This window comes from Jatropha curcas, chromosome 11, assembly GCF_041381405.1.
Source record: "Jatropha curcas cultivar XTBG-Jc1 chromosome 11, XTBG_Jcur_1.0, whole genome shotgun sequence".
NCBI classification, from domain to species: Eukaryota; Viridiplantae; Streptophyta; class Magnoliopsida; order Malpighiales; family Euphorbiaceae; genus Jatropha; species Jatropha curcas.
Genome location: NC_143161.1, coordinates 4,270,143 through 4,287,544, shown reverse-complemented (window position 1 = coordinate 4,287,544; position 17,402 = coordinate 4,270,143). Strand labels below are relative to the sequence as shown.

General features: G+C 33.2%; 2 protein-coding genes across 3 annotated transcripts; one reads left to right on the top strand and one right to left on the bottom strand.

The window, feature by feature from the left end:
• The first annotated feature begins 1,539 nt into the window (after window positions 1-1,539).
• On the top strand, window positions 1,540-4,291 carry LOC105634113 (uncharacterized). Of its 2 annotated transcripts, none has more exons than XM_089716159.1 (6): window positions 1,540-2,097; window positions 2,300-2,537; window positions 2,705-3,018; window positions 3,111-3,242; window positions 3,322-3,420; window positions 3,502-4,291. In XM_089716159.1, the coding sequence occupies exons 1-6, from the start codon at window positions 1,661-1,663 to the stop codon at window positions 3,998-4,000; spliced, it is 1,719 nt and encodes a 572-aa protein (XP_089572285.1). In that variant the 5' UTR covers window positions 1,540-1,660; the 3' UTR covers window positions 4,001-4,291. The 2 variants fall into 2 exon arrangements, with proteins under 2 accessions (XP_089572285.1, XP_012072294.1); XM_012216904.4 differs by having other exon boundaries at window positions 1,547-2,097; window positions 2,420-2,537.
• A 728-nt stretch (window positions 4,292-5,019) lies between these two features.
• Window positions 5,020-6,864, bottom strand: LOC105634112 (1-aminocyclopropane-1-carboxylate oxidase homolog 4). The gene is made up of 3 exons (XM_012216903.4): window positions 6,315-6,864; window positions 5,652-6,039; window positions 5,020-5,508 (listed from the first exon to the last, which is right to left on the bottom strand). The coding sequence occupies exons 1-3, from the start codon at window positions 6,791-6,793 to the stop codon at window positions 5,260-5,262; spliced, it is 1,116 nt and encodes a 371-aa protein (XP_012072293.1). The 5' UTR covers window positions 6,794-6,864; the 3' UTR covers window positions 5,020-5,259.
• Window positions 6,865-17,402: the final 10,538 nt, after the last annotated feature.

Sequence of the window (17,402 nt, the reverse complement as noted above, 5' to 3'; positions counted from 1 at the left end):
AAATTAAATTCAGGATCACCAATGGAAGTAATTGTGTCCCAGAAAGCAGCTGCATCACTCGCCTTTCTTGAATTTTACACAATGCAATATATATACTCGATGTCTTGTCATTCTCCACTTAGAGAAAAGTTGCAATTTGCAGTACTGTAATTGATATTATTGTGTGAATTATTATTAAAAATTTTGGTAAGTTACTTTTTGGAAAAAAATAATAATTATAAACTTAGTAGTAAACATATATATTCTTGTTCTAGTTTCTTTTGGTACCAATTCAAATTGGACCCGCCTTGTTTGCTATACCTGCTCTGCTTCCCCTTCTCCAACTTATGTTATAGCTTCAACTTTCATGAAGCTCATCAAAGTTTCAAAAGATGCAAAATGGACCTAGTACGTAAGACTAGTTATTGTGCGTGCGTGGGGTTATCCTTTTAATAGTAAGTTTGGAACCAGAAGAAAGAAGAAATAAATGGATTAATGTATTTTGTCTGTTGTGAGTGGATGACTTTGGTTGACCATAAAGGGTGACTTTAGTTGACTAGCTTGTTTGGTGACGAAGAATTGTTCATTTAGGACTAATTAACGTAGATAGAAAGCCAAGAAATGAATGTGCAGATAGAAAAATATAGAAATGGCAGCTGCCAGCCTCTGCATATTACTTGTGTTTTACCAGGTATAAGAAAGAAACCTGCGACGTGAAGAAACTAGAAACTCATGAGACCACCCATAGATGTGGACTTCAATGTACATGTTGCTAAACATTAAAGCTTACAAATCAATTCCGACAAAAGAAGTGGGATTTGGAGTATCACAATTTTCACAATTGCTGGGTCAAATGATGAGCAAAATAGTGAAAAATCAAATGAAATATTAGGTATTTGAGATCAAAAAACGGCTTTGAATACTAATAATCAGTAATCACCTGTAGTTTATCAATATCCCTCTGGATGACAGCAAAATATTTTCCTATTTGGCTGTCGGAGAAAAAGAAATTTTCGTTCTTAAAGAATCAATTAATTGCGACGCAATTGATTTTTCACTTTTTATAAGAATATGGATAATAATAGACTAATTTGACGAATTTATAAAATATCTCATTGTATAACCGACGACTCATATTATCCCTTAAAATAAAAAAAAAAAAAATCAATTCTTCCTTTTTTTTTCTTTTCTATTGATATTTCTTTTTTTTTAATCAGAAAGGAAAAAAAATTTTCTTATTTTAGTTATGGAAAATCTTCATACTCTTTTTTAGCATGAAACTAATCTTGTTTAAAAGGAAAATAACATTGAGCCAAATTATAATATTAGATATAATTTGTTACATATTTTTTAATTTTCATAATATAATTAAAAATAATTATTTTACTTTTCTTTAGAAAATTTCTTCCTTTCTAAAATATGATAATTCAATATTTTTAAAATTGCTCTTTTTGAAAATCCACTTTCCGCAAAAATGATGTTAGATAGAAATGGTGAATTTGAATAACAAGTAGATTTGGATGTAAGCCCAAATAAGACATCGAAAATGGTGGGCCTATTCCTAACAAGTTCCTAAATTCCTAGATATATAATTATAAATCTGACCGTTAAAACCTCGAAGAAGACTTCCAAATATCGGTTAACTCCTGATTTTCCCGCCAGTTTCAAAAGCCATTATCGAATGCATAAATTATTTCGATCTCATCTTGTTTATCTGTGTTCCAGTCTCAAAAGTTGCTATGAAAATCCCAAATTTTTTGTACCCATTTCACAATTACACACTTTCCCTGAAACCCTAGGTCCCAATTCAAAGCTAGATTTTGTTTTCAATGAAGTTGAGGCTCTCAATTCTTCAATCTCCACAAACCATTTAGCTCAACCATCATCAAAAGCCAATGAACTGTCTGTTCAAAGGGAATACATTAAAGAAAAGGAATCGATGGTTCAGATTTCACACCCTTGGCCTGAATGGGTAAATTTAATGAAATTGTTGATAAGGAGAAGCTACTTCGAAATCAATGGAAACCCATTTCTAAATGGAGAATTGGGTAACAAGGAAAAGAACTGGATTAGAACTGCGTGTCTGAATTTTGGACGAGATCAATTTGGGCTTATAAGGTAATTGGAGTTCGGTTTTTGTATTTGAATTTACATAGTCTAGACGATATGATTTTGTTTTCTTTTTGTGGTTGAATTTGTCTTGCGTTTCCATGTTTTTATTTTAATTTACATTGATTTTTGTTTTCATATTGATTTTCTGTACGCACAGTTTCCTAGCTATTGTGTTTTCTAATTATGCACTCAACCTGTTTGATTTTAGGTTTGCAAGAGAAATAGTTCTATCTCTTGTTTGCAGAATCAGATATGTTTACTTAAATTTTACTAATTTTAGCGATTTTCCTTTTAGATTTATATTTACACCAGCTTCCTTTGCTTCCAGGTTCTTGTCAAGGAAAGACATCCATGTCATTGTTGGATGCGGCTGTCCAAGCATAGATAGGAAAGTAGTCAACTCAGGGAAGCGTCTAAGAGCACATGTAGGCATTGATGAAGGAAATGTACGTGCTGAGCCTTTTTTCTCATTTACTCAACAGTTGACTTAAATTTGAAAGATTTTTCATTTTTTTTTCAACAATGTTACAGCTTACATCTGAACTCGTTTTATTCACAAATTTAGAGATTAGTGATCATCCATCACATCTAACTTGAGTGAACATCTTCTTAGGTTTGCAGCTCCTGCAAATTGAGGGGAGATTGCGAAAGGGCATATGTGAAGGCACGTGAAGATGAAGGTGGGCGGACTATAGATGTCATGCGCATTCTACTGACATATGGACTTGATTCTATTTTTGTTGAAAACAAGGCAGTTCAAAACAAAATTGTTAAAGATTCGGTTAGAATGTTAATGAAAGAAATGGTAGATTACAGCAGCCAGCCACTTGACTCCGATCTTCAAGACGGCAAGATCTTGAAATATGGTGCAACTCTGGAAAATCACTCAAATGTTCCAATGAAGCAAGGCGATTGGCTTTGCCCGAAGTAATTTGCTTGCTATTCTACGGGGCCATCTATGTCATATTATTTGTTTACAGGGAGCTGATCATTTTTTTTTTCTATTTTTCTGCTGTTAGGTGCAACTTCCTTAATTTTGCCAGAAATATTAGGTGTTTGCGCTGTGATGGTCTGTTCCAAGAAAGATTGAAACAACTACACGAAGATCAAAATCATCTTCCCTTGAAAAAAGGAGACTGGATTTGTGAAAAGTAATTAATGATTTTCTGATTTCTTGATGATATATAATACTTGATGCTTGGTATCTCATCAGGACTTAAATTTTCGCAGATGCAATTTCTTGAACTTTGCAAAGAACACAAGATGTTTGCAGTGCAAGGAGAAACCTCCAAAGCGGCAGCTAAATCCTGGGGAGTGGGAATGCGAATCGTGAGATACCTAATGCATTAGAAATATCTTGATATCAGCACTTGAGATAGTTTCATTCTGCAACTGTGTTATATTTTACAGGTGCAATTACATCAATTTCAGAAGAAACATGGTGTGCTTGAAATGTGATCACAGACGGCCAAAGGCATTAAATGCTACAAACATCACTTCTACTCAGCCTGAACATGATAATGCAGGCTATCCCAACCAAAGGAGATCAAGGTTTGTTCATGATGAAAATGAAGCCAATGGTGATAAATCCATGGGACCAGAAAGAAGAAATCAAAGAAGACGTGTAGAGATGTGGAGATTTGTGGAGGAAGAAAGAGAAGATAATCAGAATGAGGACTCTAGATTTGTGAATTTCCCCATCGTGGGAGGTAAAAGCAGCTTGTCGCAAAATGCAGAAAAGAGAGAGAGATGGAAGATAGAGATGTTAGAGAAGAATAAAACTAGTACAAGAACAAATGAAAGTGATGAAGAATTTAGGTTCACTGATACCCAGAGATGCAAGTACCTTGAAGCAACTGATGATGAAGACATGTCTGAATGGTTTGGGAACGGAAAAGAAATGGAATAACAAAGTTCTACAACGACAGCTGAGAAATTCCGGACTAGTGATCGGACAAAATTTTGTTTTGTAAGATGAGAAATTGTGATAGGAATTGGCACTTACCCATGTATTGCAGGTTCCATAAAAATCCTTTTCTGTGCATAAGATTGGATATAAAAATGTCAAAAATGAAAAATCTACAACACGTTTGATAGTCAGTTTCTTTGCATAAGAAAAGGTAACAGCTTCAGTCAGAAATTCTTTGAAGTTCCTTTACAACAAGTTTACAGAAGAAGCATTCAAACAAGCATTTTTGTACTTGCGAATTATCGTCTCGTTGAGAAAATTTTATTGCGTAGTAATGTAGTTGAAATATTGTACTTTTTTGAGTCATAGCCTATAGTAATTAATCTAACAAAGTCTTGTAAATACCCAATTTTTTCTTTCAAAGGGAAAAATACCAATCTTATAAATATATTATAATAAGAATGCCGCAAACATACTCAATAAGCCAAAAAGAAATATTGGATTATTATATATCTTAGCAGAAGCTTATAATTATGTTAGTCAATGATTTCATCCTATACGAGACTCACATTAGCGATTTTATTCAAAAACTTTCATGCAATATAAATTTAATTCAAGAATTCAAACATGTTTAATAGATTAATTAGTTTTGGAACGTTTTAGTACCAAATGCATATATCTATTTATAATATGTAACTTTTTATAAAGAATGCATACGTTTATCAGGGAATAAAATAATTGGTTAATATTTGGATTTATGCATTTTGCTATTTTCAAAACTATTTTCAGATCTCATCTAACAAAACTACTTACAAATTTGATGTAATCTTAAAATTATTTATCAAAGTAATGTGAGGACCAGGCACCAAACTGCCAATGGCAGTAACAATTTCTGAAGCTAATTATTTAAAAAAAAAAAAAAAAATTAAAGATGCTTTCGTAATGGTTCAACGAATGTACGTTTTGTAGAAAACAAATAAAAAGAAAAAAAATATTGGCATAAAATACAGCCAAGATAATGGCATTAACAATGTTATTTTTTTATTATATATATAAAAATATATATAAACTGCCACTGCTATCTATGGCATACTGCTACATAATAAAAAAGACATCATATTAAACAGCTAGTTACTATCTTGAATAATTGCTTGAACATTTAGCAATTTCATATGTGTGTGTATAGATATATAAATATTACAAAGTAATATAGTACGAATACATTATTCCACAGTAAATTTTCAAGTTTTACCTTAGAGTCAAAGCCTGTAGAAATTTGTCAAGGTCTTGTCTTCCAAATCTTTTGAGAAGAACCTCCTCATATAGTCTGTGAGCGTGAATTGCCTGTATAAAGCTGGTTTTTCCGGTGATATTAGCTCTGGGATCGGTCCATACAAACAGTCTCTCTTACTAGGGTTGAAGAAAACAGCGATAGAAACCCGTGGATCTGGTGAGGGATTAGCCAATACTCTATGATCTACACTTTTGTATTCATCATTGGATAGGATCTGAAGGACAGAGAAACATCAAAGCTTAAAAAAAACAGTGTAAGATATGATTAAATAGTACTAAAACAAAAACAGAGGACATCTTATGGCTGTTAAGTTTTCCCATCGTAAAAGACAAACAAGCATTCACCAATCATCTTTACCTGAAATATATCTCCAATGTTAATAACAAGAGCTCCTGGAACAGGTTTAACATCAATCCATTCATCACCATGCTTAACCTGTAAACCTCCGATATGGTCTTGGAGCAACACTGTCAAAACCCCAGGATCTGTATGTGATGTAATCCCAAAAGTAAGATCAGGTTGTGGGCAATGTGGATAATAGTGTGCCACCATTGTCTTGCCTTCCAAACATGACATCTTCTTCAATCTTCCCGCATCCAATCCCAGCCCTTCGCTTAACAATTCCATCAACATTTCTGCTACATTTGTAGCCTGTTTATTCCACTCAATCACCTCATTCCTGCATATCTCTGGGATTTTCTCTAGTTCTGGTAAGCTAGGACCTAACATCACCTGAAGTGTATCCCTACAAACACACATGAAGATCAATTTCATCAAATAAATGAATGGTGAAATTCATTTGATCTAAAAAATTTAGATAAAAAAAAAAATTCTGCAAATCAATTCTTAACAATAAAGTTTAAAATAGAATCCATTTGCAACTCCTAATATTTATAATTTGTAATACCGTGACGTCATAATCTAAAAATTTACTTTAGATGTATCGAGCTATTGAGGCATTTACCAACTGAAAATAATACATCTAAAGTATAAATTTGATTCAAATTAAGGCGGACAGACCTCCAACTAGCAGCTTTAGCTCGAAACAAGTCGATGTTAGAGATGAAGGATACGCCGGTTCCCCCATCTCGCCGATACCACTGCTTCTTGATCTCTGATGGCTGCTCGTGAAACGCCTTGATTCCACTAATTGCGCGGTCCATAACCTCCACCGGCACTCCATGATTCACAATCTGAAAAAATCCAAGCTCCCGAGAAGCACGGGAAAGCTTTTCCACAATCGCGGGTCTCCTGTCGGAATTAAAGCCGGAGAGGTCAATGGTAGGTATGACTTCGGATCGAGGACGGAGAACGGGTTTGAGGTTGGCTAATGCATCGGACGGGTGGATAAAGATACGGGGAATTGAGGTGAGGCCCGAGTCGATCAGGCCTTTGACTCCGAGTTTAGAGTCGTCGAATCGTTTCGCCTCTTCTAAACGATCGTAATCTTGATTATCATCATAATCACTGCTAATTGATTTTACCGTCGTTGAAGCCATGGTTCTCTGTGCAGGTGCAGAGTAGGGAGAGCACTTTGATTTTTACATAGTTGAAAAAAAAAAACTTTATTTTGAATGAATATATTACTGATATAATTAAATTAATAGTTGTCTTTTTTTTTTCCAAAATAATTAAATTAAATTTTAAAATTAAAAATTAAGGTGAGCTGAAACGACCCGAAAATTTAATTTCGTAGAATTTTCATTTAAAAACTAATTTTTTTTTATTTCAACCAATGAAATCATACCAGCTAGTATTTTATTATTGCTAAACTGGACCCATAAACCAATTTGAAAACTCGAAAACCAAGCAAGTCGAGCCGAATCATTGAAATTAGACCAAACCGGTTCGAATCGAACCGGAAGGGTCTAGAAGCTCAAAGATTTTTTTCTTTCTTTTCCTTTTTTTTTTTTTTTTTTCTTTTTCTTCTTTTCTTTTCTTTTTTTTTTTTCTTTTTTTTTCCTTCTTCTTCCTTGCGCCAGCACCAGCGCGCGACCTCCTCTTCCTCCTCCTCTTCTTCCGACAATCGAAGACCAACGCCGCGCCTCCTCGCCATCGCCTCCACGTCGCAGCGGGTCCCGGCTTCCCTTCCCTTCTCTCTTTCGTCTCTGGTGTACGTAGGAGGTGCAGGAGAACCGCGACATCCTTCGATCGGAAGTTCGCGTCGAGCCTCCTCCTGCCTGATTTTCCAGCGGCGTCGATTCAGTATTGTCGAGGAAGAAGATTCGATCTCTCTTCTTCACTCTCTCCTTCCCGTTCCGGCTGGCGCAGCGAACCAAGAAACTGCGATCACAGCGTAGTGGGTAAAGTCGCATTCAAAACCTTGGTGAGCTCTATATGATCCCTTTTCCTTCAATTATTTAGCTTATTCAATAGCTCATTTGAAGAAAGGGTTGTTAGAATCATGAATGAGAAATGCTAGGTTCCTGAAACACTAGTCACACGACTGGAAGTTGGGAAAAATCTGATTTTTGACTATTAATTGACACTATAACTGCATTTTTCAAGGAAATGTGTAAGTTAGGGTGTGTATGGTAGGTCCTATGAAAGAACTTAGAATGATTGTGATAGGGTAGCAGCCAACCTAGCTATTTGCTTAAAAATTTCTGCTTGATATGAGGCATTTGACATGATAAGTTAAGTTTTGTTGGTAAATGAGTTAACTAGTGTTTATAATATGGATTTTGATCGAGAAACCTTGATTTGCTTAGGTTGGCAGCAGCTATCTTCAATTATTTCTATTGATTTTTTTTTTTTTTTTTTTTGGTTTGACATGGTACAATTAAGGTTGTAAATCTAATTCTTGCGTGGACTTAGTTAGTTGGTGTGATCCATGATTTTAAGATAGAAAAACTTAATTCCTTTGCGAATTGACAGCTGTTATGAAATTGATCCTTATAAATTTTGACTAATCAAAGCTAAGAATGAGGTTGTAAGTTCAATTTTTGCAAGGTGGGTTAGTTGTTGTGTAATCTATGATTTTAGTATAGAAGAGCTATGAATTTTTGTATTTTGGCAGCAATGACCTTAGTTCTTGCATTGTTTTAGAACAACAAAAATATATAAGTGAGTATATTTTCCAAGTTTCTGTATTGGTTGATATATAAATGCTTATTTTTATTTGATAGACGATTAAAATGGGTTTGTTAGCTATGATCATGTATGGTGAGGAAGATGATTCGTAGATCATTAAATTCAATTATGAGATCCTTGTTAATAATCAAGAAAATAAAAGAGTTTATGAATTATAATTGCATAAGATTATTAAAGGTATATGTATTTGGAATAAGAATTATATGAAATTAACTAACTTAACAGTATAAGATTTGCTTGTATATGTATGTATAAACGATTTCATTTATTCGGTATTTAGCTAAAGTGGCTAATTATATTGATGTGAAGCAGGAATGATTGAAATATGAATGGAACATGTTTGAATTATTAGTTGAATGTTGACATTGTTGTTTCTGAAGGAGGAAGGGAAATTAAATTATTTGATTGCCCGATGGATGGGCTGTGTGTGTAATGGTTGATGGATATAATATTGCTGATATTTAAGCAGGTAGATAATCCCACTTTTAGGGGAGATGCTGCCGAAATTTCGATAGAACTTAGATTAGTTTTAATTAACAATATAATTAATAAGTTTATTTAAATAAATTCTATAAATAAAGTACTCTGATTAATTATTTATTATCATTGTTATTCATTTAAGTATTCGAATATTTATTTATTCATTTTCATTGTTATTGTTTATCATTATTATTATTTGTTGATTTATTATTGTTTGTTGTTAACACTATTACTTATTTATTTGCATTTGATTTTGGATGCCTAATTGTGCATTGCGTTACGATGTTTAATTGATTAATATGTTTGCATTTAATTGCAATACTTGATTAATTGCGTTGTGATATGTTGTGCTTTGTTTGTGTGGAATTGGGATGAAGTGGACCACCATGGGTTTGTGAGGACGGTCTGTGATATGGATCCGGTTATGATATGATACTTGACCGTCGGCCGGGAAAATGGGAGATCGGCGCCCCCTTGTGCACCTGATGATATACATTATATGGAAATTCACAGGATGGCTTCTTGTAGTTGCGCACCTGATAATCTAGATTTGATTGTAGCCCGCAGGGTGGCCTCCTGTTGTGAGCACTTGATGATCTAGATTGGATGGAGACCACCGAGTTGCCTCCTGTTAATATGGAAAAGAGAAGAGAGAATGGAAAAATAATGAGAGGACTGGTCAGTGAGGATTAGACCAGTTGGCCGTATGGGGGATCGGCTCCCTGGTGCACATGTATGAGAGGGCGAGCCATGTGTGAGGACGGCTCGTTGGGGTTTCAGGTGGCGCCACTGACTAATTTCCACTTGCTTGTTTAATTGAAGGTGACATTACTTGTGAGTGCTGGTGATATGCCATTTGTGTGATTGGTCGCGTGAGCACATAACTAGTCGGATGACTAGATTGATATATTTATACATTTGTGTGAATGCATGTGTTGTGCAATAAGTATTACTTCTTAGAAAACTCACATGTCTTGTTTATTTTTCCAGGAAGTAAGTTTTTCTTTAATCCAGTTTAGGCTATGTTTCTTCGGCGCAGGGCAATAGGAAAATTTTCCTGGTTCTATAATTATTTCACTATGTAATTATGCGTATAAAAAGCTATGTATACCAAAGAAGTAGTGACTCCGCAGTTGTAGAATTTACATATATTTAGCTGTAAATTAACATAGACAAAATAATTCTGTAAGCCCATATTAGAATGTGATGTATTGTAAATTCGGCTCGAACTATAGAATGCTGTAGAAGATAAACTTGGGCCGAGAAATAATAAAATATTGAGGTTTATCTTTCATAATAATATGGGCTGAATGTTTAAAATTATATTGAGATAATAAATTTTTAGTGTTTCAGGCTTACTACGGGTCTCGGGGGCCTTAAGCTTACCTGGGCCCTAGTGCCGGTCCGGCCCATGGAATCGGGTCGTGACAAAGTTGGTATCAGAGCTTAGGTTAGGGTTTTAGGACACAACTGCGGAGTATAGGAAATTTCTTTATGTTGGGATCGGCCGTAACCAACATAAGGAAGGAAACTTTGTGATTTCCCTCTCTAGGGATGGTGGACGCACCAGACCCTATGAGGTGGGAAAACCCACACTTATTGTGAAGATCCGTAAACTATAGAAGAACTAATTGAGGATTAGAGTGAAAGTAATGGATAGTAGGATGAACCCATCACAATACCTGTAGGGGCTAAAGCAATTATCAACCCTTAAGCTAGGGAATAGAGTAATACCTGATGGTAGTGGATTGGCCTGATCACCCAGTACACTACTTTTCATGTGAACTCTATTCCTATCAGTGAACAGGATAGTGTAGAGAATAAGTAGGTTTTCTAATTGTATGGTGGATTGATGAATTTGGGGTGAAGAAATCGGTATTTTAGTATTCAGTTCGGCTACTGAATTTCTTTAGAATTTCTTTTTATTGTTTTATTTACTTGATATTGATATTTAAATTTAAAACCCCATTTTTATTTTGAATTCAAATTGTGTTATGATAAATAAATTGAAAATTAATTATTTATATAGAAAAATTATTTTTGAAAAATTGTCTATTTATATCACAGGGCCGGTGGGATAAGATAAAGGGGTGGTAATGATAATGATAACAATGCTATAGGTAAGTAGGTAGTTCGCAGTCAAGATAGAAACACGAATGTTGGAATGGTCAGGTAGGCAATTTTGGGTACAGAAGTTGAGTTGCTACTAAATTTGGAGTATAGGATTGTTTAATGTGTAAGTAAGAAAGATAACAATAGAAATGAACTTGGATAGTTTAAGGGTAAGACATAATAGTTGACAAATTGTAATATATATATTAGGAGTTAGTGGTAGAAAAAAAAAAATTTGAGGAATTTATAAATACCTTACTCGACTTGAATAGGAGAATATTGATTGATTAAGGACAAATGAGATAGGTAAGTTAAATATACAGTTGACTCAAGTTAGTGATAGGTAGACGTATGGCTAATTAAGACATTTAATTAAATGTTAAGACTATAGATTAGAAAATTCTAGTCTATGATATGGACAGAAAAGTGAGAAGTTATTAGTATATATGCATTAGGCGATAAGAAACTAATGAGATTGGTTTGGTGTGATATTTGGGTGTTAAGATGGCCTTAGGTTAGGACTTAAGAGATTTTCATAGAAGATATTAGTATTGATGTGTATTAGATGAAAGGGTAAGTAGTAAGTTTTAGATTGAAATGTTGGTGATTAGATAAATCACGATTAACGAGGATTAACAGACAGTTATTTCGAAGTGCCCTATGATATAATAGACAACGGAAGTCGCAGACAAATTTTTTTTTTTTTTTTTTTTTTTTTTTCTTAAAGTTTTGAATTAAAGTAATAAGTTTTTGAATTTTTGATTAAAGAAAAGTTTTAATAATAATATATGTAAATTGAACGAGTTAAATCTTGATATTAGAAGTAAATTAAATTTCAGTCGTTTTGTGTTTGTAAACTATATGTTGGGTTTTCATGAAGGAATGCTTAGTGAAAATTTAAATTTTCAAAGGAAATTATATAATTTTGAGAAATATATATGACATATATTATGCATCTTCTTGATAATTCTCGTTTTATTGTAAAAGTTTTATTCAAAGAAAGATTTTCTAAAGAGATTTCAGTAGCTGTCTGAAGATAGTAATTGGAGAATTAGACAATAGGCTTAAGTTTCTCGTAAATTTCAGCCAAGTGGCACTAAATAGGATTGTTGGCAATAGAAATTCGAGGTTATAGTAATAGACTTAAGTTTCCTGTGAGTTTTAATCAAGTGACAATAAATGTAATAGATGGTTGAACGAATACATTTTGAGTTATAATGAAACCTTTCATTCATTTATTCGTGGATGTCAATCAAATGATAATTTGTTTGTTAAATATCCTTACATGCTTTCTTTTCTAGTTGCATTCCTATTTCTTGCTCATCTCGAAAATTCGAGGACGAATTTTTATAAGGGGGGAAGATTGAAACGACCCGAAAATTTAATTTCGTAGAATTTTCATTTAAAAACTAATTTTTTTTATTTCAACCAATGAAATCATACCAGCTAGTATTTTATTATTGCTAAACTGGACCCATAAACCAATTTGAAAACTCGAAAACCAAGCAAGTCGAGCCGAATCATTGAAATTAGACCAAACCGGTTCGAATCGAACCGGAAGGGTCTAGAAGCTCAAAGATTTTTTTCTTTCTTTTCCTTTTTTTTTTTTTTTTTTTTTCTTTTTCTTCTTTTCTTTTCTTTTTTTTTTTTCTTTTTTTTTCCTTCTTCTTCCTTGCGCCAGCACCAGCGCGCGACCTCCTCTTCCTCCTCCTCTTCTTCCGACAATCGAAGACCAACGCCGCGCCTCCTCGCCATCGCCTCCACGTCGCAGCGGGTCCCGGCTTCCCTTCCCTTCTCTCTTTCGTCTCTGGTGTACGTAGGAGGTGCAGGAGAACCGCGACATCCTTCGATCGGAAGTTCGCGTCGAGCCTCCTCCTGCCTGATTTTCCAGCGGCGTCGATTCAGTATTGTCGAGGAAGAAGATTCGATCTCTCTTCTTCACTCTCTCCTTCCCGTTCCGGCTGGCGCAGCGAACCAAGAAACTGCGATCACAGCGTAGTGGGTAAAGTCGCATTCAAAACCTTGGTGAGCTCTATATGATCCCTTTTCCTTCAATTATTTAGCTTATTCAATAGCTCATTTGAAGAAAGGGTTGTTAGAATCATGAATGAGAAATGCTAGGTTCCTGAAACACTAGTCACACGACTGGAAGTTGGGAAAAATCTGATTTTTGACTATTAATTGACACTATAACTGCATTTTTCAAGGAAATGTGTAAGTTAGGGTGTGTATGGTAGGTCCTATGAAAGAACTTAGAATGATTGTGATAGGGTAGCAGCCAACCTAGCTATTTGCTTAAAAATTTCTGCTTGATATGAGGCATTTGACATGATAAGTTAAGTTTTGTTGGTAAATGAGTTAACTAGTGTTTATAATATGGATTTTGATCGAGAAACCTTGATTTGCTTAGGTTGGCAGCAGCTATCTTCAATTATTTCTATTGATTTTTTTTTTTTTTTTTTGGTTTGACATGGTACAATTAAGGTTGTAAATCTAATTCTTGCGTGGACTTAGTTAGTTGGTGTGATCCATGATTTTAAGATAGAAAAACTTAATTCCTTTGCGAATTGACAGCTGTTATGAAATTGATCCTTATAAATTTTGACTAATCAAAGCTAAGAATGAGGTTGTAAGTTCAATTTTTGCAAGGTGGGTTAGTTGTTGTGTAATCTATGATTTTAGTATAGAAGAGCTATGAATTTTTGTATTTTGGCAGCAATGACCTTAGTTCTTGCATTGTTTTAGAACAACAAAAATATATAAGTGAGTATATTTTCCAAGTTTCTGTATTGGTTGATATATAAATGCTTATTTTTATTTGATAGACGATTAAAATGGGTTTGTTAGCTATGATCATGTATGGTGAGGAAGATGATTCGTAGATCATTAAATTCAATTATGAGATCCTTGTTAATAATCAAGAAAATAAAAGAGTTTATGAATTATAATTGCATAAGATTATTAAAGGTATATGTATTTGGAATAAGAATTATATGAAATTAACTAACTTAACAGTATAAGATTTGCTTGTATATGTATGTATAAACGATTTCATTTATTCGGTATTTAGCTAAAGTGGCTAATTATATTGATGTGAAGCAGGAATGATTGAAATATGAATGGAACATGTTTGAATTATTAGTTGAATGTTGACATTGTTGTTTCTGAAGGAGGAAGGGAAATTAAATTATTTGATTGCCCGATGGATGGGCTGTGTGTGTAATGGTTGATGGATATAATATTGCTGATATTTAAGCAGGTAGATAATCCCACTTTTAGGGGAGATGCTGCCGAAATTTCGATAGAACTTAGATTAGTTTTAATTAACAATATAATTAATAAGTTTATTTAAATAAATTCTATAAATAAAGTACTCTGATTAATTATTTATTATCATTGTTATTCATTTAAGTATTCGAATATTTATTTATTCATTTTCATTGTTATTGTTTATCATTATTATTATTTGTTGATTTATTATTGTTTGTTGTTAACACTATTACTTATTTATTTGCATTTGATTTTGGATGCCTAATTGTGCATTGCGTTACGATGTTTAATTGATTAATATGTTTGCATTTAATTGCAATACTTGATTAATTGCGTTGTGATATGTTGTGCTTTGTTTGTGTGGAATTGGGATGAAGTGGACCACCATGGGTTTGTGAGGACGGTCTGTGATATGGATCCGGTTATGATATGATACTTGACCGTCGGCCGGGAAAATGGGAGATCGGCGCCCCCTTGTGCACCTGATGATATACATTATATGGAAATTCACAGGATGGCTTCTTGTAGTTGCGCACCTGATAATCTAGATTTGATTGTAGCCCGCAGGGTGGCCTCCTGTTGTGAGCACTTGATGATCTAGATTGGATGGAGACCACCGAGTTGCCTCCTGTTAATATGGAAAAGAGAAGAGAGAATGGAAAAATAATGAGAGGACTGGTCAGTGAGGATTAGACCAGTTGGCCGTATGGGGGATCGGCTCCCTGGTGCACATGTATGAGAGGGCGAGCCATGTGTGAGGACGGCTCGTTGGGGTTTCAGGTGGCGCCACTGACTAATTTCCACTTGCTTGTTTAATTGAAGGTGACATTACTTGTGAGTGCTGGTGATATGCCATTTGTGTGATTGGTCGCGTGAGCACATAACTAGTCGGATGACTAGATTGATATATTTATACATTTGTGTGAATGCATGTGTTGTGCAATAAGTATTACTTCTTAGAAAACTCACATGTCTTGTTTATTTTTCCAGGAAGTAAGTTTTTCTTTAATCCAGTTTAGGCTATGTTTCTTCGGCGCAGGGCAATAGGAAAATTTTCCTGGTTCTATAATTATTTCACTATGTAATTATGCGTATAAAAAGCTATGTATACCAAAGAAGTAGTGACTCCGCAGTTGTAGAATTTACATATATTTAGCTGTAAATTAACATAGACAAAATAATTCTGTAAGCCCATATTAGAATGTGATGTATTGTAAATTCGGCTCGAACTATAGAATGCTGTAGAAGATAAACTTGGGCCGAGAAATAATAAAATATTGAGGTTTATCTTTCATAATAATATGGGCTGAATGTTTAAAATTATATTGAGATAATAAATTTTTAGTGTTTCAGGCTTACTACGGGTCTCGGGGGCCTTAAGCTTACCTGGGCCCTAGTGCCGGTCCGGCCCATGGAATCGGGTCGTGACATGAGCGCTATAAATTTAACTAAATGAATGTCTGCACGCATTGCTTAACAAATTATATATGATACAGTAAATTATTTGCAACCTCTAAAATATATTAAAACATCATTTTAGTTTGAAAGTAAAGTATTTTTAAAATAATTCATATGGAGTCCAAACTCTTTAAATTAGGAAGGAATAGAACTTCAAAAAAAAAAAAAAAAAAAACTCTAAATCCTTCTTCTAATCTTTTTTCCCATAGACAAAGGAAGATTATATGAAAAAAAATTATTTACTTATTAAATGTTAAATAAGTTTTAAATATTATAATTTCGTGCTAAGTAAATCAAAAGGAATGAACCTATAGAATTCTATTTAAAACAAATTTATGACAATTAAAAGGACTAACCTAACTCCTATAGAATTCTATTCAACTTAATAATAAAAAAGTAAGCCTTTTACATCTTGATACATAGTAATTAATTAAAAGCAAATCTTAATTATGAAAAAATATATATATATATGGTTGTCATCTTCTACCCTGTCGATGTCCCCACGGTAAGCATAGTGGATATGAATCTCGTCTTGATTATCCAATGGCATGTGTAGCTCATATCTCTAAGTCCATCTGCAGAAAAATTTCCTAATATAAGAACTCCAAGTGTTGCCAATATTTAGAATATCAGTCGATCTATATATTTAAAATACTGATTCAATCTAATAAAATTATTTGAACCGAGGGAAACAAATCTTTCAAAAGGGATTGAGCACTGTAAGCGTCTCTAATGATGATGTCAATCAAATGCCATAAAATCAAGTAAAAATTACTTTATTTTACATGTCAATTATATTTTTTCACTTCAGAATTATATATATATATATATATATATATAGATTATCAAGCATTATATTTTAAATTTGTATGGAGATATGCAATTAATGTTGATGTGTTCGATTAATACTATTATTGTTTTGAAATCTAATAGATGATAATAAATAAATTCAAAACAATTAAGTTTTGATTTGTAATCTAATAGATCACAAATATAATTAAAATTAAACAATTATAATTACATAAATTATAAAATAATTTCAGTAAAAAAAAGTTGAGTTATGGATATATTATAACTAATAATATAGGAGTACATAAAAATAAAATTATGAAATTATGATCAACAACACAATAAATTTAAAATATTATTTACATATATATATTTTTTTCATTTTAGAAGGTAAATATTAGCTCAATAAATTTTTAAATTTAATATTTTAATTATCTATGAAAAGAATATTTGATATTTTTCTTCTCAAATCGATGTCTTTTAAATTGGCAAAATAAGTTTTTTTATTATAATAATAAATAGAATTAAATAATATATGTATAAGAAATTACCGATTTTATAGAAAGCAAGTTATTAGATATTTTTATATCTAATGATCCATATTAACTAGTTTTTCATTTCTACACAATAGTCTTAACCGGAAAAAAAGTTGCATTTAATGGCAGAAACGTCGCGATTGGTTATTTAGTTGCGCTGCTTCTTTGTTCATTGGTTCATTTGGTCTTGTTGAGTAAGATTGGTCTCTTTTTTTGCTTTTAACTTTCCTTATGTGCTAAATAAAAGAAAAATAGAAGAAACCGTTCTGATTTGGCGGCAATTAAATTAATTACTAATTAGAATGAGAGGGAATATTTTGAAAAAATAATATAAAATCTGGGCACTTCTGCAATTTCGTAAAAGTTTTAC